Genomic DNA, 21567 nt, shown 5'->3' on the forward strand with positions numbered 1-21567 from the left:
TTTATCCAAGGAGATACTACTCCTCGGACCACCTCCCCCAGCCTTTCCATTTGCAACATACTCATGGGACTCTAAATTTAACACCCTCACTACTATTTATTCGTCCTCGAACCAACCAACATCTTCAACCAAGACCTAAGGCCCAATATATAATTTTGGGCCTTTATCCCTACAATAGTTATTCATTTTTTGGTACCCAATGTTAAAAGTTTTTTTTTTTTTTTTCTTAGTGACATTAATCATTTTTTTAGTTCAAAAAATAGTCAATCATATTCATTGTCAAGTTAGATTGTAAACATTATATAGTAAAATTGTTAATGCTCATTACATAGAAAAACAAAGCTAAATAAGGGGTCCAAGGCCTAGATTTTTCTTTTATTTTTTTAAAGAAAAATGCTACATATGTATACACACACAATTTTAAAATTTAAATCTAAAATAAGTATGCATCCTTGAAAATGTGGTTAGAAGAATCTAATAAAAAAATTAGGCTTTAAACTCATGTAAGCAATGTGAGATGAAATGTGCCTTTGTAATGTGTTGGATTTTACTTTTTGTTAACTTCAAAATACATTTTTTAATTATTTTATTTTTGTTTTTTATTCAAAAGACTTGTGTTGTTAAGTTGTTTGACTATATTTGTCCATTAATTAATTAGTTTTTAGATCAAAAAACAGTTAACATATAATTAGATGATAAATATGATTTTATTTTATTGGTAAAGTATGGGAAATCTATTTGGTTCTTTCAAAAGAAAAATGCAAATAATTCAAAAAAAATTACTTTGTGCATTTTCTTTTATTGATTGGTCAAAGAATTTATTTAGAATGGCACCACAACTACTATAAATTTTTACTTCATAGAATTTACAAATTAATGTATCAATTTTTAGAAAACAACTAAAAGCAATTAGAAAATTTATTTATTATATTGTTAATATAACACTTATAATAGCATTCATTGTCATGTCAGTTTGTAAATATTATATAATAAAATTGGTAATAGTTGTGACTTTTTTTTATAATCTAGATAATGCTAAATTTATTACAAATTTTAATGTCTTAAGAATATGATTGGTTTCACTTTTTTTTGTTGGATAGAGAGACAGTGAGGAGGACATAAATAAATGAACATTTAAATTACTATTTGTATGATTTATATAGTAAAATTTGTAGTGCCTCTAACCTTATATTTATTTATTTATTATGTTTTTGATGTAACAAATCATGTTTATTGTCACATCAATTTATAAGTTTTTTGTAAAATGTCAAAATTTAGGAGTAATTCCTTAAATGCAATTAATACATTAGGTTTCCCAATTTGATTCAATGAATATGTGTTTCAATTAATTGAAAAACCTAATTTATTGCTGTTAATGAGCATTATCTAAGTTTTACTCTTCATAAATTTTAGTAACCGTTTCAAGGTTTCTCTTGTAGATATTTTGTAAATTAATACTAATAAATAAATACTAGTTTGCATTAAAACAAAATGGCTATACTTTAGAGTTCAAATCTTCTGTCCCACTTTTCCTGCTCCACTCTATACTCCACAAATAAAAACTTGCCACATGTTCACCTAATTAATAATAGTAGTATTAATAAGTCAATAATGGTAATATTTAATTAATTAAGTGAACATGTGGTAAGTTTTTATTGGTGGAGTATAAAGTGGAGCAGGAAAAGTAGAATAGAAAATTTGAACTCTATACTTTGGTCCCCCAAGTTGAGTCCAAATCTTCTGTCCCATTTTTTCTGCTCCACTCTATACTCCACCAATAAATATTTGCCACATATTCACCTAATTAATTAAATACTACTATTAATTAATAACTGTAATATTAATAAGTCAATAATAATAGTATTTAATTAATTAGATGAGCACGTGGCAAATATTTATTGGTGGAGTATAGAGTGGAGTAGGAAAAGTGAAATAAAAGATTTGGACTCCCCCAAGTTACCAAGGTTAAAATATTCCCATTATATACTTGTTAGTTTAGGTCTCAAAATGGCTGCTAGAGTAATATAATTATCTTTGTTTTTAGATTGTTGATCTTGGTGGCAGGATGCTTGTGGTTTTAGAGTACAATACTTAAATCATGATATTAGAATCTGATCTTTTCATGTTTTGTTTGTGCCCTTGTATTTGAGAGCTTATCTCAATAATATTAAATTGTGACCAAGTGTAATATTGTATCCCAAGTAATGATGTATAAGTTCTAACTGCTTGTTTTTTGTTTTTTCAGCAACTAAATCATACGGTCGGTAAGGATAAGAAATAATGGAATCAAACTCAAAACGCCAGAGAATTTCTTATTCTGTGAAAAGCAATAGGCAAATAAAATATCAGGGTGGTGTTTTCTCAAGACGCCTGAACATTTTGACGGGAGTCATAGTCCGCGAAAAGGAAGATAGGATCAGCAATTTACCATGCAAAGTACTTTGTCACATCCTCTCATTTCTTCCAACAAAACATGCAGTGGCGACTTCTGTTTTATCCACAAAGTGGAAGAATATTTGGGCTTTAGTCCCCATTTTAGACTTTGAGGATAGCTTATTGTTACATAAAGAAAACCTTATCAATAAACCAGTAGAAGATTTGAGTGTGAGCTTCTCAAGTTTTGTGGATAGAGTGCTCATTCAACACAATGCACCACGCCTACATTGGTTTCGTTTGAAATGTGCTCAAAATTATGAATCCTCACATGTCAATGCATGGATTTACCAAGCACTACGGCGTCATGTACAGAAGCTTCATTTGTGTGTCCCCACTGTGCACGGTGATCTTTTTAGAACTGAATCACTGGTTTACCTAAAACTAGGCACGAACTTTGTGCTCAATGTTCCTACTTCTGTACTTTTACCAAGCCTCAAGACTCTCCATCTGAACTCAATTGAATTTTCAGATGATGCTTCGACATATAAGCTCATTTCGAGCTGCCCTGTGCTAGAACAACTGTTTACAGAGGAATGTGGAATGAAAAACATACGTTGTTTTAACATTTCTGCCCATGCACTCAAGTGTTTGGCCATGGAATGTGCTATATTAGATCATGAATATGCTACAGAATTCTGTGGGTATAAAATTGTTATTGATGCTCCAAAACTTGAATACCTTAGACTATATGATTATGTAGCAGAAGGGTATCATTTTAAGAATCTAAAGTCACTAATTGAAGCTCAAGTGCATGTGGATTTAAGCACTCGAAAGATAGAACAAAGGGACCGTGCTTATTATGGTCAAAAAGTACTGGAGCTAATCAAAGGTATTCATAATGTCAAGGTCTTGCATCTAACTGGTGATTCTATGGAGGTTAGCTTTCCTAACACTTACATTTTGTCCTTTTAAAATCTTCTCTCTGACTCTCTTTCAGTATGCTAGTCAATTACTTAAGAGTTAAGAGTAGTGTCTATTACACACACTCTAATAGTGACTTAAAGTCACAAGTTCCATTGTAAATTGCAATTTGTGTATACTATGTATACACTTAGTTGTGTGCACTAATCATTTCTCATTACTTAATACAATTAAACAAGACACCTTTCGAGATTTGTTGATTTGACAAGTATTTTTTAATGAATGAAGGCTCTCATGTTATCGGGTAGCAACCTGCCTACATTGCATAATGTGAGCCATTTGGAGGTAAATGCTAACAAACTTGTTGGATGTATATTTTTGCCGGACCTACTCAAAAGCGTGCCTAACATACGAGCTCTTGACATTGGAGAGGTGAGTTTGTATTAGATTAGTCTTCACTACTAAGCACTATTTCTGAAACTTGGTTTTTTTTTTTATAATTGTTATCAAACATATTGGATGGCAGTTTCTGTCGAAGTTTCTATCGAACCGAATCAGAAATGTGCCTAACGTAGCTCTCGCCCTAAGAGAGGTGAGTTTGTATTTGATTAGTCTTCACTAATAAGCACTATTTCTGAAACTTAGTTTTTGTTTTGTTTTTGTTATTGTTATCTTGGATGACAGTTTCTGTTGAACCGAATCAAAAGTGTGATTAACATACGAGCTCTCGACTTTGGAGAGGTGAGTTTGTATTTGATTAGTCTTCACTAGTAAGCACTATTACTGAAACTTAGTTTTTGTTATTGTTATTGTTATTGTTATCAAACATATTGGATGGCAGTTTCTGTCGAACCAACTCAAAAGTGTGTCTAACATGCAAGCTCTTGACTTTGAGTTTGTATTTGATTAGTCCTTGCTGATAGGCAGTATTTCTAAAACATAGTCGATTTTTTTTAGGGTCTTGGAAGCAAGTGGGGAGTGGCGGAATACAAGGGCAGTATTTCCACAATTAGCCACAACATTTTTAAGAAAGCCATAGTCCAAGAAGCCGAAGACAGGGTTTATCATCGAGAAAAGGAAGAGAAAGATGGAATCAACAGATTACCGTGCAAAGTGCTTTGCCACATCCTATCTTTTCTTCCAACAAAATATGCGGTGGGAACATCCATTTTATCCACCACGTGGAAGAATCTTTGGTCTTCAGTACCCAATTTGAACTTTGATGATGAGTTATTGTTACATGGAAGAAGGCCTGGCAGTAAATCAACAGAAGATTTGAGAGTGAGCTTCTCAAGTTTTGTGGATAGAGTACTTAAACTACACAATGCACCACACATACACAGGTTTCATTTGAAATGTGGTCAAGACTATGAACCCTCACAAGTGAATGCATGGATTTGCAGTGCAGTGCGGGGCAAAGTTCAAGAGCTTGATCTCTGTTTCCCCATGAGAAACTCTAAATACTCTCTATATTGTGGCCTTTTTACATCTGCATCACTGGTGAACCTTAAACTAGGAACAAAATTTGTGCTCAACGTTCCTGCTTCCGTACTTTTACCAAGTCTCAAGACTCTCCATCTGAATTCAATTGAATTTTCAGATGATGACTCAACTCATAAGTTATTTTCTAGCTGCCCTGTGCTAGAAGAACTGTCTATAGTGAAATGCGGAATGAAAAGAATACGTTGCTTTAAGATTTCTGGCCCTATATTGAATCGTTTGACCATTGAATGTGCTATAGAAGATGAATATAGTACAAAGTTCTGCGAGTACAAGATTATCATTGATACTCCAGCCCTTGAGTACTTTAGACTGTATGATTTTGTAGCAGAAGGCTATGATTTAAAGAATCTAAAGTCACTAACTGAAGCTCAATTGCATGTTGAATTAAGCACTCCAAAGTTGGAACAAAAAGGCTATGCTTACTATGGTCAAAGACAACTGGAACTAATGAAAGGTATTTGTAATGTCAAAAAATTGCATTTAACTGGCGATTATATGGAGGTTAGCTTTCCTAACTCTTATATTAAATTATTGATCATTATAAAATCTTTTTCTCTCTCTCTATTGAATATTAATCTTTGTTGCTTGAAGGTTCTCAAGTTATCAGATTGCAACCTGCCTACGTTACATAATGTGAGCCATTTGAAGCTGAGCGTTAACAAACATTCTGGATGGCAGTTCTTGCCGGACTTGCTCAAAAGCTTGCCTAACCTCCTAGCTCTCTACTTTCCAATGGTGAGTTTGTATTTGATTAGTTCGATCTGGCTGATAAGCAGTAATTCTGAAACTTGGTTTTTCTATTTTGCTTAGGGACTTGTACACGAGCGGGGAGGAGATTACCGGTGGGATCAACCTGAGTGGGTTCCTCGTTGCTTGTTGTCTTGTCTCAAGAAAATATTAATTTGGCAATTTCAGGGGCAGAAAGGTGAGTACAAGCTGGTGAAGTATTTGTTGCAGAATGCAAGCGTTTTAAGTGTGTTCTGTATAAAATCTCATAATAATTTGACTATAGAAGAAGAATTGAAGATTAGTAAGATGTTGTTGTTTTTGCCAAGGGGCTCAAAGACATGTCAGTTTGTATTTTCATGATTCTACTTCCTATTTTGTATAAATATTTATTATCATTGAAACTTTATAAGGGTAAACAAATACAAAACAGCACAAGAGGGTCATACAATTTACGCGATAGGCTTGTTACACGCTACTACAATGCTGTGTTAAAAAGACCTACACTTATTCCTCATTTAGACTGAGGTCACCTTGGATGATGGCTTGCCTATTGGCTTGTTTGTACTTCTGAGCGTTACCAGTGCAAGCTCAAGGATCCCTTTTGGATGCAGTTGGAAACAAATCTCTATTCCTAGCAACCTATATTGCCCATGTTAGCATCAAAACCATTGCTCAACTCAAACTATTTATCCCCACATTTGGTGTTAACTTGTTCAAGGAAGGCTGCAAAATCTCTTTTCTGAATCCTTGCTCCACTTATGAAAAGTTTCCTTCGTCGATGATGATGCATTCGTTGCTAAAGGGCACAGTCTCAAGATATGCAATGTAGTTTCATACTGCTGTAGCAAATGCCGCATGATGATTCAGTCTCCACCACTCGGCTTCTCAAATTCATTCTTGTTGGAAGAATTTTGGTACATTCCCTCTCAACACAAGTGCTTGACCTTTGTTGGGATAAATGGAGAGTCTGTTTCATGGTCAGGATTGGTACGAAGTAAATGTATGGCTAGAATATGCCAGCATCATTTAAAAGAAAACAATTAATGTTAATTAGAGACTTTACTGGGGCATAACTTTAATCTCATTGATCAACTCTTCCACAACACCAAAAGCCACTGTTCAACTCAGGGACAGAGGCAGCCTTTGACTCGAGGGCAATTGCCCCCTTCCAAATTAAAAATAAAAAATAAAAAATAAAAAAGAAAGAAAGAAGAATATATGGCAGGTATTAATTTTAGCAATTTTATTCTATAAAATTAGATTTTGCCCTCTTGGTAATATTATTAATTCTTTTAAAAGTGATGTTATAGCCACAAATTTTTCTAGACTCTTGAGATAGCAAATTCTTATTGGTTCGTATCTAAACCCACTATTTACACAATTTTTTTGCTTACCAATAATCACTCATTATATCAGTAATTTGAAAAAAAATTGTAGCTCTCCCATTTTCTTCTTTTTAAAAACCATAAAAAAAATCTATAAATTTAAAATTGAATAAAAAATATATAAGCACAAAAAAGTTAGCCTAACAACAAAAATTACCAATAGTGAAACTAAAAAAAATTAAGTTTAATGAACCAATTTTATCCAAAACAAACAACCCAACCTTTTAAAAAATTTCAAACAAAATAATTGTCCTTACCTAACAACAAGCATCAAAGTCACAAAAAAAGACACCTTAGTGGCTAAGCCACCATACACAACCAGTAGCAAAGTTGATCCTTATATACAAGTTCTGGCTCCGTTCCTGGTTCAACTCTTTGACAACATGTTGTTAAGTTTACCTGGAGAGGGGAAAAAAAGGTTGAATACTTAAAACAAAACAAAGAACAGGGAAGCAGGAAGACGAAAAGACTGAAGTTGTTAGATTGATTCAGAGTTGCTGGGTTGAATCTATTATTAAGTGAACAATCTTCCTCTACTTCACATTCATGTCACGGATAAACACTCTTCTCTTTCTCTGTTACGTTATTGATTTTTTTTTTCTATTTATAAATGCATTCATTTGGTTAATTGACAATTGGGTTGGGTTCTCCTTTCTTATTGGCATTTTCTTTTTCTGGACCTTGTTTCATTTTTCTTTTGGTTGCTGAAAACGAAGGAAAGTGCTTATGTCCACATTTGATAAACAAAAATCTCCTCTTTTCAACATTAAACTATCTAGAATAAAAATCACCTCATTTGTGTAGATAGAGAAAACGTATATATCTTGGCAAAATAACTTTCTACTTTAAAAAAAAAAAAAAAAAAATTACAACTTACCCACTTATGGTTTGACCGAAATTTAAGTTGCCTATCTATGATTTGAAATTTGACACTTTACTCAATTGAGGTTAACTCAGTTAGAATTCAATAACCCAAAAACATAAAAATATTAGATCAAATAAGATAAAAAATAACCCAAACGGAACACTTGCATCATGAGATTTCAAACCACAGGTTGACAACTTAAATTTTGATTAAACTCCAGATGGATAAAATGTCAAATTTCAAACCACATGTAGGTAATTTAAATTTCAGTCAAATCATATGTGGATAAGTTGTAATTTGTAATCAAAATAATTTGCTAACTATTCCTGAATTCTTTCATTCTAACTCTACAGTCTAGAAAGACAATGCCAACAAATCTTGGGCACTCAAATTTCTTCCCAATTCAAATTTCCTGATTTGTGTTGCAAGGTATTGAGGTAGGAAGAGTTAAACAGATGGGATGTCCTTGTGCATTTCTTCAGTCTCTTGTAGGTTCTCATGTCTGCATGCCAACAGACCATTTGGGAGTTCCCAGGCTTTGTCCATTAGGTTTTTATCAGATGACATCAGCATTGGGTAGATAGTGCTATAAAGGGCACTTTATTGAGTTCAAGTTTTCTAGAAATAGGAATTGTATCTTGCTGTTGTACACAGATGACACCTATCTTCTGTTTGATCTCAATTTGTATCATTTCCATGTCTGTATTGTATATAGGGATTTTTCCGGCCTGGAGAGGGGAGGGAGGCGGGAACTGGGGGCAAATTTTAAGGTATTGTAGATTGGTTTAGGAAGTATTTAAAAAAGGTTTTGAAGTATTTTTTTTATCCCTGCCCTCCCTAGCAGGTGGCTCCAGGATGGGGTTTGGTCTTATGATTAACACGTGGCTTCTGTAAAGACTGCAGTCTATGCATGATTGCAGAGGAAATAGTGTAAGTAATAGATGAGAAGGAAAAATGAATATGTGAAACACACACAGAGGGAGAGAGAGATACCTTAGCAATTATGCCAGGTAAAGAAATTAATAATAATAACAATAAACCTTACTAGTACTACTTCACTATAACTGTAAAAGGAACCATACCTGCTGTTGGTTACCTGCCATGTTAACACTATTAATTTGCTAGTTGCTGCTGCACCGCTTTAGGACTTGACAAAGGTAATTTATGCCGACTACCTAACCAAAAATTACAAAGTATGAAGCCAGATGGACTATATTATAACCATTTCATACAAAGAATATCTTGTATGATTTATTGTAACGAACTCGTCCCAATTGTGTAGATATTGTCCGCTTTGAGACCTTGTGATATTATCTGTAACGACCCCGCCTCAATTGTGGGGATATTGTCCGCTTTGAGACTCATACTCCTCACGGTTTTGTTCTCTCTCAAAACACACAGTAGTGAGGAAAAATGCCTCTACACATTAAAGAGAAGTCATTCCTTATAAACACATTCTCATATACTTCCTTAGGTGATGTGAGATTTTATAAAATGCAAGGCCCTCTTTTGGGTCACTACACTTATACCTTTCTTGTTAACATGCACGTCAACAAGGATATATATGAAGGAAGAATGGGCCGCACTAGTTGTTGACGTGATGATACCTGGCCAAATTCAATATTGATGTTAAATCTTGATTGTTTGGCTGGCTGGTACAGTTGAAAAGGAAATTAGAAACTTTCTTTTTACACGTTAGGCCTTAAACACCTCCATCAGTGATAGTATCCGACCTTTGAGTTGTATTTTAAACTTGTTCCATCACTTTTTTACTGTATTGGAGATTTTATTATGCCCATACTTTGCATTCTTTTTTGAATTATATGTCAGTGGATGCTGTCTTTTTGTTTCCATCATCCCATTGTTAGACCAATTTCTTTTGGGCAATTATGTGACGGTTTTGGCGTTTTGCTTTACCAGCAATCATGTTTACAAGAAATTGGTCTAATTATTAGACCTGCTTTACCAGCAATCATGTTTACAAGAAATTATTAGACCAATTTCCTGTAAACATAATTGCCCAAAAGATCCCACCGAACCAAAAACAAAAAGACGGTTTTGGCGTTTTGCTTCACCGACTTCTCCACCAAGTCCGACTAGTATTCCTGAGATACCCTCCTCCTTTTTTTACAGAGATATAAAGGTAATTTGCTTTGGAGTGTAGTATTAGAGCACTGTATTGGATCTTTTGCCGTTGAAATGTTGGTTGAAGACGTGGAAATTAAGGGACAAATAAATGTCGGTTTAGGCTGAAAATTTTGTGTGTTGGTGTTGGAAGGGGGACTTGCTTACACAAACAACTCTCTTACCTTGGTTCTTAACAAAAAAATAAAAAATAAAAAATAATTCTCTTAGTGATTGTTTAAAAACAACTTATTTAGCTAAAACTAAAAAAATTTTGTTGAAAATTCTGTTTAAAAAAAAAAAAACTAAAACCTAAAAGCTAGTTAACTAAATAGTATAATGGANCAGGAAAAAAAAAAAAAAAAAAAACCCACAGCACCATAAAACACGGCACAACCACCGCCAACACAGCACCACAAAACAATCAACCAAGCCCACACCCACCTGACCCACCAGGCAACACCCACACCACGGCAATCAAATTCACGCAATGCAAAAAAAAAAAAAAAAAAAAAAAAAAAAAAAAAAAAAAAAAAAAACCAAGCTTGGATCGACAGAAAACCAAGACAATGGGTGGAGGAAGAAAGCGGCGGCTTCAATGATGAAACCCGGAGCTTGGATCGACGAATGAAACCCACGAAATCCAGAGCTTGGGTCTGATCGGCGAGATGGGTTTGTTGGCGGAATGGGTGGGGAGATTGTCGAGATGGGTCGGCGCCGGGTCGATGCTGGGCTGGCGGTTTGATCGGCAAGATGGGTTTGTTGGCGGAATGGATGGGGAGATCCTCGAGATGGGTCGGCATCGGTGATGGGTCGAAGCTAGGCTGGCGGTCTGATCGGCGAGATGGGTTTGTTGGCGGAATGGGTGGGGAGATCGTTGAGATGGGTCGGCGTCGATGATGGGTTGAAGCTGGGCTGGCGGCTGGGCTGTGAGATCGGACTGGCGGTGGAGGAAGAAGAGAGAAGACAAGAAGAGTGCAGGAAGAAAGAAGAAGGAAGAGAAGCCGGAGAGAGAAAGAGAATGGGAAATCTTAATTTAATGAGAGAAGAGAGTGAGTGTAATAAAAATATATATATATATTTTTTACCTGTGAGCTATAGTGCACATCTAAAGATAGATGTGCACTGTAGCTGAGGAGCTAAAACTTTTAGATTTAGCTCCATTGCTGCATGATGGTTTTTTGTGGTTGTGAGCTAAAAATATACCATTATACCTATATAGCATCACTGCTGCAAATGCTCTTACAAATTGATAAATTTAGCCAAAGCTCTAGTGACTTAAAAAATTCAACGCTCTACTTTGTGGAAAACATTTACCTCCGTAGTATCTTTATATATTTTTATTAGATGAAAATTTTGAAAATTTGTTCGTTAGATAACATATTTTTATTATATCATTTATGTTCGTAAAATTTAAAAAATAAAAAATCAATAACTATGTCGTCAACCACATGTTTAAATTTCAAGTTTTTTTAGTATAAATTTATGTATAAAACATAAGTTTATTTATTGAATAGTAAATGATTTCCAAATTAAACAAAATTTGACATGCATATTATATATATATATATATAAAAGATAAATTTAAAAGGTTTTTCTCCAAACAAGTTTAGAGATAAACATTTTTCCCAATTTGTTACATATGCTTTGATATGATAGCACCAACCTTGGCCCCAAAGAAAATAATGTTAGGTTGATGGCGATGTAATCATCAAGTAGCCTATAAGGGGCCAAAACTGGCTAAGCCCACTTAGTATAGTGGAGTTAGGTTTAGAAGGCCCAAAACGATTAATTTGTTAGAGTATGGGCTTTCGAGATCAATTTTAATGCGCTTTTATGGTCAAATTGCTAGCTTAATGGCGAAAAAGCTTAATGAATCACAAAAAAGAGACTAAATCAGGGATTAACACTTCCTCAAATCTAGCCAAGGTGCAGATGTTCATATAAAGTTCAAGTCTCAAATATAGAATTGTGTTACATAGTTTATCTATTTTCTTTCAATTTCTCATCCCCTAATCTAGAGAGATTTCCTTTCCTTATATAGTCAATCGAATTGCATCCCAGCCCTACACTTGTATAGTCATGGGCCTTCTTTTAGATGCTTGTCCCATCAGGGTTGTACTGGAGTTGGTAAAGTGTGCTGCAAGCTGTGAGGCTACTGTTCAGGAGTCATTCCTCCATTATTATGGCTAGCTGAGTTGGTATAGTACATTAAATGTGGAGGTGATGACTACTTTATCTGGATATTTCTCTTCTTTACTTTACTTACATGTTTTTTTTTTTTTTTTTTTTTCCTGCTGTGGACTGGTGGTGGTGGTGGTGGTGGTTGTGGCTATGGCTGTGGCTGTGGCTGATGGTAAAGTGGTTGTGGTTGGTGCTTTTTTGGTAATAGGATATATTATTTTATTGTAGTTGTTATATTATTTTATTGTGTTGAAAACTAAAATAGATTCACTGCTGCAGCATGTGTGTAGGTAAAATAGATAAAGTAACTTTTTGTGTAGCTAAATAGCTAAAATTTTGCCTCCACTGCTGCAAATGCTCTAAGTAAGATATTACTAATTTGGGGATCTGGATCCTCTCCATTTCCCTTTGAAATGGAGAGTATCCATTTTACGGCCGAGATCAATTTGAAATGAATCCAAGGGCAAAGGCTATGCTACTTCATTTAAAAGCCAATAACTCAACCCAACAACTTAACCATAGCTAACTTTAACGGTGGTAATAAACTAACCTTTAAAAAAACAAAAAACAAAATATAGAATGTGTTATCAACCCAGCCGCAACCAAATCTGATCTCCGTCTCTTTGGGCTTTTTGCTCCTTTCAAATGTGCAGTCTGTAAGGGGTAGGCTGACCGGCTGAGGCTAATGGTCGCAGTGGTAGGCTGTTGATGATGGCCGGGCGGCGGCCATAGTTTGAAGCTTAGTGTATGTGTTTGTTTCCCTGGAAATGGGTTCATCTTAAGGTTTTAGGGGAAAAACATTTTGCCAACCCAAATCCAATTTTCTTAAACAACACCGAGCCTCTCAGTCTTTCTCAGAACTCATTAATTAAGGGAAAAAAAAATACTATATAAATAAAACGTTAAAACTGTCGAAGAAGAACAAAAGGCCAAGAGTGAATGCCCTGCTTTTAGATTTACTTGCTTCAAAATGAGATTTCACGTAATACCCATCTCGAAATTTTCATCTGGTAAGCAAATCTGACTTTTTCTATTGATTTTCCCATCTGGATGTGTCAAATTGTACTTTGTTTTCTGTTTAAAAATTGATGAATTGTGATGAATTCGGTAAAAGATGGGTTTTTCCCAGATGAAGTTATTTTTCAAATCCTTGCAAGACTGCCTGTGAAGTCCCTATTCAGAACCAAAACTATGTGTAAACTTTGGTACATATTGTCCTCTGACAAGTACTTTATTCAGCTCTATAATGAAGTGTCTGTTAAGAACCCAATGGTATTGGTTGAGATTTCTGAGGTATCAAGATCGAAATCTAGTTTGATCTGTGTTGATAACACAGTCTATGTTTTTTTTTCTTGTTTTTCTAAAGGTTAGTTTATTACCACCGTTAAAGTTAGCTAGGGTTAAGTTGTTGGGTTGAGTTATTGGCTTTTAAATGAGGTGGCATAGCCTTTGCTCTTGGATTCATTTCAAATTGATCTTGGCTGTAAAATGGATACTCTCCATTTCCCTTTGAAATGGAGAGGATCCGGATCCACCAATTTGGTCCTCATGCTCACCAGTAAAATAGCACCACTTGCGTTGGTCGGCATAATATGGTACTTGAAAAGCCACCAGACCAATAATAGTGGTTGATAAAACAAATCATCCAAAATAAAGAATTCTGTTTTGGTCAGCTGCCACTTTCAACTTTCTGTTTCTATGGACCTTTGCCAGGATTAAGAATTCTCATTTGGCCAAAATAAATAAGGGACTATTCTATGATCTTACCCTTCCTTCCAAATACCAATTTAAACTATTCTTTCAAATACCAATATATAAATGGATCAGATTAGGCCTGTGGAACATTGCTTGCTCTATCTCCTCTTTGTTTTTGATCATATAACCATTCTCCCCCATCATGGCAGCGATCAAAGTCCATGGAAGTCCTCTCTCAACAAATACACTGCGAGTTCTCGCTGCCGTTTATGAGAAAGAGCTTGACCATGAGTTTGTTCTTGTAGACAAGAGTGCTGGTGAACATAAAAAAGAACACTTCCTGTCGACCCACAATGTAAGGAAACAAAAAACATTCATGTATCAACTTTTTAAGGATCAAGTACAAAAAGCCCATTATTCATTATAATCATCAAGAAAAACAACAATGAAATATGTTCAATTATTTTGTACGTTGTTATTATAATCATTTTGAGTCTAGCTAACATTTCCTTGTCTATGGCTACGCAGCCATTTGGTCAAGTTCCAGCTTTTGAAGATGGAGATCTCAAGCTCTTTGGTAAGTCTATATGCAATTGGTAGACATTAGTTATAGTTTTTCTCCTGTTTGGACCGGGGAGAAAGACATTAATATATCTCAATCAATTTCCCTTTTCTCACTCGTAAAATTGAAACTTTCATTAGCAGTATTAGTTTTTGGGACGAGTGTTAGTTTATCACTCTCCTCTCTTTCCGTTCAAGCATAATGGATGCATTTAATTAGTATGATCCTCATGCTTTGACCTTTTGTAATTCAGAATCAAGGGCAATTACTAGATACATTGCCTGTGAGTATGCTGACAAGGGAACCCAGCTGATATACCAAGACTCTAAGAAGATGGCAATTACGTCTGTTTGGATGGAAGTGGAGGGCCAACAATATGAACAGATAGCTGCAAAACTAGCTTGGGAGCTGGTATATAAGCCATTACTGCTTGGCATGAGTGCAGACAAAGCAATTGTGGAGGAAAATGAACCTAAGCTAGCTAAGGTCCTTGATATCTATGAGAGTCGACTAGCTCAGTCAAAATACTTGGGAGGTGATTGCTTCACCCTGGCGGATTTGCACCATTTGCCCACTTTGCATTACTTGTTTGGGACACAAGTTAAAAAGCTGTTTGATTCACGCCCCCATGTGAGTGCTTGGATAGCAGACATTACAGCAAGGCCAGCTTGGTTGAAGGCCCTTGCTGCCTTGCAAAGCCAACAGTAAGGAATGGACTGCTATTGACCCTGGTGACTACTCTTCGCTATCGATTATTTGTATATGTGCTTTTACTCCATGTATTTTGATTTTAAATTTCAGAGTCTGCCATTTTCAATGTGGAGCCTTGTGTGTTTCTAGGGTTTGATTTCACAAGTTGTTAACTTGTTATTGTTGTCGTGCCTTCAATCTTCAAGTTGAAAGCATCAAGTTTATGCACTATTTAAAACTCCTATGCCAGTGCTATGAGACTGGTTGCACTAATAATCCATATGCATGCTCCTCAGGTTCTTTTATCCGTTAACAAATTTTGTTAACGTATAAAAGAAGGTGAAAGATGACATGAATAACTGAAAAAATAAATAAAAAAATAAAAAAAGAAGGCACTTTTATTAAATGCAAGCGAGAATTTAGATGAATTGAAGTGTCAAACCCTCCAAGTTTATCTTAATCCCCATTGAAACTGCAGGCTGGAGGCAAATCACAAAGTTTCTTTGAAATCTTATCCACAAGAATAATTAAATTGCATGTGGTTTGCCACAGGCTAATTTAATTGATAGATTCACTATTAATCATAAATATATATGTGCACGCACACAACTTAGTAAACAAGTTGTGTTGGTGTCAGTAACTTAAATGGTTTGCAATGTCCATAACATTTACCTAATCTTTTGAGGATCAAATCAACTTAGTACGACATGTATTTTTATTGCAAAGAAACTCAATGTTATCATTTTTATCATCCTTTCAATACAAATAAAAAGAATAAATAAGCAAAAACACATATAAATAAAAGTTAAATCATATATAAATTTTTAAGTTTATTTCAAGCCTTGACATCATGAAGAAAGATCCTGTGAGTAAAAAACAATTAAAAAGAAAGGAAATAAAGAAAAGAGCATTAGAGCAATAAGTTTAACATTACTTTAAACAAGGTTAGAAAGCCAAAAAGAAAAAAAAAAAAGAAAAAAAAAAGAAGATCAACCGTTTGACCCATGGGTCAGCTCAACCCACCATTTCAATGGGTTAGGTAGGCGTCTACTTGTTTTCCACTAGTTAAAAAACTCCTAACAATATTTATATTTTTTTCCTTCAAATTCAAGCAGGTTATTATGTTTAAATCCAATTTTATAGTTTTTTAACTATGAAAAAGTTTAAGGCAAAACCACTTACTTGGTCCTCATAATTTAGGCCTCATTTCATTTTGGTCCTAATGTATTGAAAACATTCAATTTAGTCCTTAACTTTTCAACAAATTTTCATTTTGATCCTTGTGGTTATCAACAACAAAAACCACTTGGTTGAAGGTCCTTGTCTTGCCAAAAAAATAAAGGGTAAATATCTCATAAGTCGCTCCATGGGATGGACACAACAAATAGCCCCTTCTACTCTAGCGGGTCATTTATGGAGTGTGCTTTGACTTTATGTATATTGACTTGGGAAATCTGTCATTAGTTTAGAAAATATTTTTAGAAACATTTTATGAGAAAAGTAAAAAATACTTCACCAATCTTCTGTCCTACTTTTCTTACTTCACTTTATACTTCACCAATAAATATTTGCCATGTATTCACCTAATTAATTAAATACTATCATTATTAGCTTATTAATACTACAGTTATTAATTAATAGTAGTATTTAATTAATTAAGTGAACACGTGGCAATTATTTATTGATGGAGTATAAAATAAAGCAGGAAAAGTGGGATAGAAGATTTGGACTCAAAAAATACTACTAACTAATTTTTGACCATTTTTTATATTCCTCATAAAAGTAGTATCAAAACTTTTTTAAAATTATGAATTAACAAATGTCATAAGGGCAACCGTTAATCGGACCCAAATTAAATTTAATGTTAACTGTAGGGACTCAATTTGGATTGACCCTGAGTACGAATGGGTTTTCAGCCCAATCAAGCCCAAACAATAAATTTTTAGAGTATGGGTTCAAGAACTAGTACTGTGTGACAGGAAAGGTTCTACTCCTCCAGTAACAAGGGATACTTTTGGTTTATTCCTAAAAGGAAACTCTCCTCGGCTCTTTTTCAGTCAGTCTCTCTCTCTTCGTTCTTTCTTTTTTCTGCCAGAAGAAGTCTTCCTTACTTCCTTCGTTCCTATGTTTTATACTCCGTTTTCCCCTCGTTTCCATCGTACACGTGTAGTTCTTATCTTGGGAGCTCTTTTCTGTCCCATCCAGTACCTACCGGAACCTTCAGCTTAGTGGCCATAAAGCTGCTTAGCTACTGTTCAGGTATCACCTCCACATTAATGCGGCCAGACTGTTAGCTGGAAAGCATTTAATGTGGAGGTGATGGCCTTAAAAGATATTTGCTACCTTCCCCGACGCCTCCTAAGCTATATCCAATTTCCAGTTCAGATACAACTTGGCGGAGTTTCACCACTAACATGAAAGTTGCATTTACCTCAGACTTTGGTGTCCTCGGACGTGTGTTATGCCGCTGTATATAATATCTACTCGTTCCTCCTATATTACCCATTTGGTAAGAATAAAACTTTTTTAGGCTGTCCTCGGATAACTAAGTGTCCTCGGATTGGGCTATTGGGTCCCGAGTCCACTTCTGAGGATTACTACACCTTTTTAACTAACAGGCCCCACAATAGCCCCTCAAAATCTCGCTTTTTGCCACCTTGGGAAAAAGGGAGATTTTGATATCCAGCCCTCATTTATTTCGTATGTTTCCCCCGCTTTCAGAATGTCTTTTTGTTTGCCCAAGGCACGCTCCTGACGTTTCGGCGTCATGAGCACACCATTATTAAATGATAACTGCTCTGTTGTCCCACACGTTCAACGATCTGATGCAAATCTAACGGTGGGGGATCCTTTGCATTTATGGGCGGGATTTTTTCCGCTCCTACTTTCTGTGCTCTTGTAAAGCGCCTTTCAAATCAAATCTTTCTTCAGTTACAAATTACTCCCTCTCAGCACGTATTCATTGAATCTGTCTTTCTCTCATTACTCCACGCTCTCATAAATACTAAGAGCCCGTCCGAGGAGCTTATTTTCCAAACCTGTAAGTTTCCTTAACCCTTCTTAGTTTTCCATCTTCTGTATCAGTTTTTCTCTGCTATTGTTAGAAAATGGGTAGATTTAAGTATCTAGTTGATTCCGAGGAGCAAATAGAATCATTTAGGACTAAGTATAGGATTCCCTCAACAGTGGGTATGAGATACGCTTCCTCCCAAACTTGGTTGCACGATAGAAAAACGGGGGAAGTAGTAATTCCCATGGTAGCTTTTGTCGAGGGAGGGATGACTATCCCAATGGGAAATCTGACGAGAAATTACCTTAGGTTTTTTAGGTTATCTCCTATGCAGTGCACCTCGAATATGTTCAGGGTGCTCGGGAGTATAGAGGCTTTAAACGCCTTCTACAATTTAGGTTTGACCCATCACAATGTGAACTGGGTATATAACCTCAATCATTTGAAGGATCAGGGATATTACCTTAAGTCTAGGTACCCTGCAGTAAGATTAATCCAGTGCCTCCCTACCTCAAACAAGGGTTTTAAAGACGATTTCCTTATTTTTTCCGGGGAGTGGCACGATGGTTTGCCTTGCCCAACGGAAGAGGGACAACCAGGTGGGGTTCCTAGGATATACGTCCNCGTGTGGGACAACAGAGCAGTTATCATTTAATAATGGCGTGCTCATGACGCCGAAACGTCAGGAGCGTGCCTTGGGCAAACAAAAAGACATTCTGAAAGCGGGGGAAACCTACGAAATAAATGAGGACTGGATATCAAAATCCCCCTTTTTTCCCGAGGTGGCAAAAAGCGAGATTTTGAGGGGCTATTGTGGGGCCTGTTAGTTAAAAAGGTGTAGTAATCCTCAGAAGTGGACTCGGGGCCCAATAGCCCAATCCGAGGACACTTAGTTATCCGAGGACAGCCTAAAAAAGTTTTATTCTTATCAAATGGGTAATATAGGAGGAACGAGTAGATATTATATACAGCGGCATAACACACGTCCGAGGATACCAAAGTCCGAGGTAAATGCAACTTTCATGTTAGTGGAGAGACTCCGCCAAGTTGTATCTGAACTGGAAATTGGATATAGCTTAAGGAGGCGTCGGAGAAGGTAGCAAATATCTTTTAAGGCCATCACCTCCACATTAAATGCTTTCCAGCAAACAGTCTGGCCGCATTAATGTGGAGGTGATACCTGAACAGTAACTAAGCAGCTTTATGGCCACTAAGCTGAAGGTTCCGGTAGGTACTGGATGGGATAGAAAGGAGCTCCCAAGATAAGAACTACACGTGTACGATGGAAACGGGGGGAAAACGGAGTATAAAACATAGGAAAGAAGGAAGTAAGGGGGACTTCTTCTGGGAGAAAAAAGAAAGAACGAAGAGAGAGAGACTGACTGAAAAGAGCCGAGGAGAGTTTTTTTAGGAATAAACCAAAAGTATCCCTTGTTACTGGAGGAGTAGAACCTTTCCTGTCACACAGTACTAGTTCTTGAACCCATACTCTAAAAATTTATTGTTTGGGCTTGATTGGGCTGAAAACCCATTCGTACTCAGGGTCAATCCAAATTGAATCCCTACAATAAGAATCCGTGAGAATACATTATAATCAGCGTATTTGTTTTTCACTCTAATATTTAATATGCTTGTGTAGTATCTACGTGTGTAAACATACAAATCTATAATTTTGCAGATATTTTTCAATGCACCCAAGGGAAATGACCCTGTCGCCTTAAACCTGAGTTCAATGGGAAAAGGTGAAACTTGGGTTAATGGACAAAGCATTGGTCGCTATTGGATTTCTTTCCATGACTCCGAAGGCAAACCATCACAAATAATGTATGTAGCCATTAGCTATCCACTTTATTTTTATATTTGCAAATAATAAACATAAAACAGATAAAATAAAAACTTATGTACATACACACATAAGAAGAGAATTCCCTAAAAACATATTTGGGGAAAACCTAAATCCAAAAATCACCCGTGAGGTTTCAATTCTTCCTTATAATTCTATGAGATTTTCATATTTGCCAAATTGATCTCTATGACTAATTTTTGTTAGCTTTTATGGATAAAAAAAAATGAAATCATGTGACTATCACTTGAGCAGTGATACAAATCAATTGCTGAGTCCTCTTAATATGGTCACATGATTTTTTTATCCAAAAAAGTTAACGAAAGTTAATATCAGGGGTTAATTTGGCGAAAATGAAAACCATAGAGAGTTATAAGGAAGAACTAAAATTTCATGGGGGTGTTATTGTATTTTATAAATAATGAAACAAAAGGTAAGAAATAATTGCAATACTTCAAAACCATAAAATAGCAAATGCCTTAGTTAAAGTTTAGGCTACGTAGCCATGGTCTTATGGTCACAGGTAATTTAGAAAGAGTAAAAATATAAGAAAATTGTTATATTTTTGTCTTGTATGATAACTTATGTAAATTGTTGTCGTCTCACGTATAAATCTAGGTGTCATTTGGCGGCAAAATTTGCCAAACAGTGCAATTTTTGAAATTTTTAAGCCAGATAGCACGCGTTCAAAGTTATTTAGATAGTTAGACTGTTTTTGAAAGTCGAGTTTGACAAACTCAACTTTGGATTGGAAAACTAATACTATAGTGTCGTTTTTTTTTGTGCCTATAACAGGGTTTATAGAAAATGCCATTATAGTGTTTGCCAAATTCGACTTTCAAAAACAGTCTAACTAACTAAATAAGTTTGAACGCGTACTATCCGACTTAAAATTTTCAAAAATTGCACTGTTTGGCAAATTTTGCCTCATTTGGCTTATACGAATTCTTCCAATATCATCTTGGTCATCACTTGTCCTAGGTCACGGTGTCATCCATGCTCAAACAAGTCCTTCACAACCAACCATTTAATTCTACATCTAAAGATGGGGATTATGACTTTATTGTTAGTTAAACAAGGTAGAGTATATATGATTGAACTTGTTGCAATGCATTGCAAGCTGTAGGATTCAACTTCCAATTGTTACCACAAACCTATACCATATACAATTTTAGTCATCGTCTACAAAATTGAAACCTATTGTTAAATTTTTTTTTTTTTTTTGGGTCATATATAATTTCAATGTATGTAGTATAAATTTATAAATCAAGTTTAGCAAAGATAATTCTTTTTCAGCTAGTGCATATTTATAGAACTAAACAAGATGAACAGAGAACTATACATGCACACACACATTCATTAGACCTATATAAATCTACATATGTAATTTCCTTTTTTTTATATTTTATTTTATGTTTTGCTAGGTATCATGTGCCCAGATCATTCCTTAAAGCTTCTGGAAATCTTTTAGTTTTGCTTGAAGAAGCCGGTGGCAACCCTCTTCAGATTTCCTTAAATACCGTGTCAATCACCAATGCATAGGAATATATATCTTGTTATCACTTCCCTCAGTAATTTCATAGAGAAAACAGAAAATTTGCTAAGAACACTGAGTAGTAGAACTCATGATGTAAATCCCAACACATTGAATTCATTTGAATAATAGGAAAGGTTCAAAAT

At 35.4% G+C, this 21567-nt stretch overlaps 3 protein-coding genes across 3 annotated transcripts; all 3 read left to right on the plus strand.

The window, feature by feature from the left end:
* Window positions 1-2253: 2253 nt before the first annotated feature.
* On the plus strand, window positions 2254-3744 carry LOC111999400 (F-box/LRR-repeat protein At4g14096-like). Its single transcript, XM_024031527.2, has 2 exons — window positions 2254-3312; window positions 3586-3744. Exons 1-2 carry the CDS (start codon window positions 2281-2283, stop codon window positions 3742-3744), a joined length of 1191 nt encoding a protein of 396 aa, XP_023887295.2. The 5' UTR covers window positions 2254-2280.
* A 627-nt stretch (window positions 3745-4371) lies between these two features.
* LOC111999402 (F-box/LRR-repeat protein At3g59190-like) lies at window positions 4372-5930 on the plus strand (the record flags this gene model as incomplete). The annotated part of the gene is made up of 3 exons (XM_024031529.2): window positions 4372-5301; window positions 5392-5535; window positions 5611-5930. Coding segments are annotated over 3 exons (1353 nt in total), but the record flags the coding sequence as incomplete, so codon positions are not given.
* A 7986-nt stretch (window positions 5931-13916) lies between these two features.
* LOC112033566 (glutathione S-transferase PARB) lies at window positions 13917-15214 on the plus strand. The gene is made up of 3 exons (XM_024066342.2): window positions 13917-14137; window positions 14311-14359; window positions 14598-15214. Exons 1-3 carry the CDS (start codon window positions 13985-13987, stop codon window positions 15050-15052), a joined length of 657 nt encoding a protein of 218 aa, XP_023922110.1. The 5' UTR covers window positions 13917-13984; the 3' UTR covers window positions 15053-15214.
* Window positions 15215-21567: the final 6353 nt, after the last annotated feature.

This window comes from Quercus suber, unplaced genomic scaffold (assembly GCF_002906115.3).
Source record: "Quercus suber isolate HL8 unplaced genomic scaffold, Cork oak 2.0 scaffold_863, whole genome shotgun sequence".
NCBI classification, from domain to species: Eukaryota; Viridiplantae; Streptophyta; class Magnoliopsida; order Fagales; family Fagaceae; genus Quercus; species Quercus suber.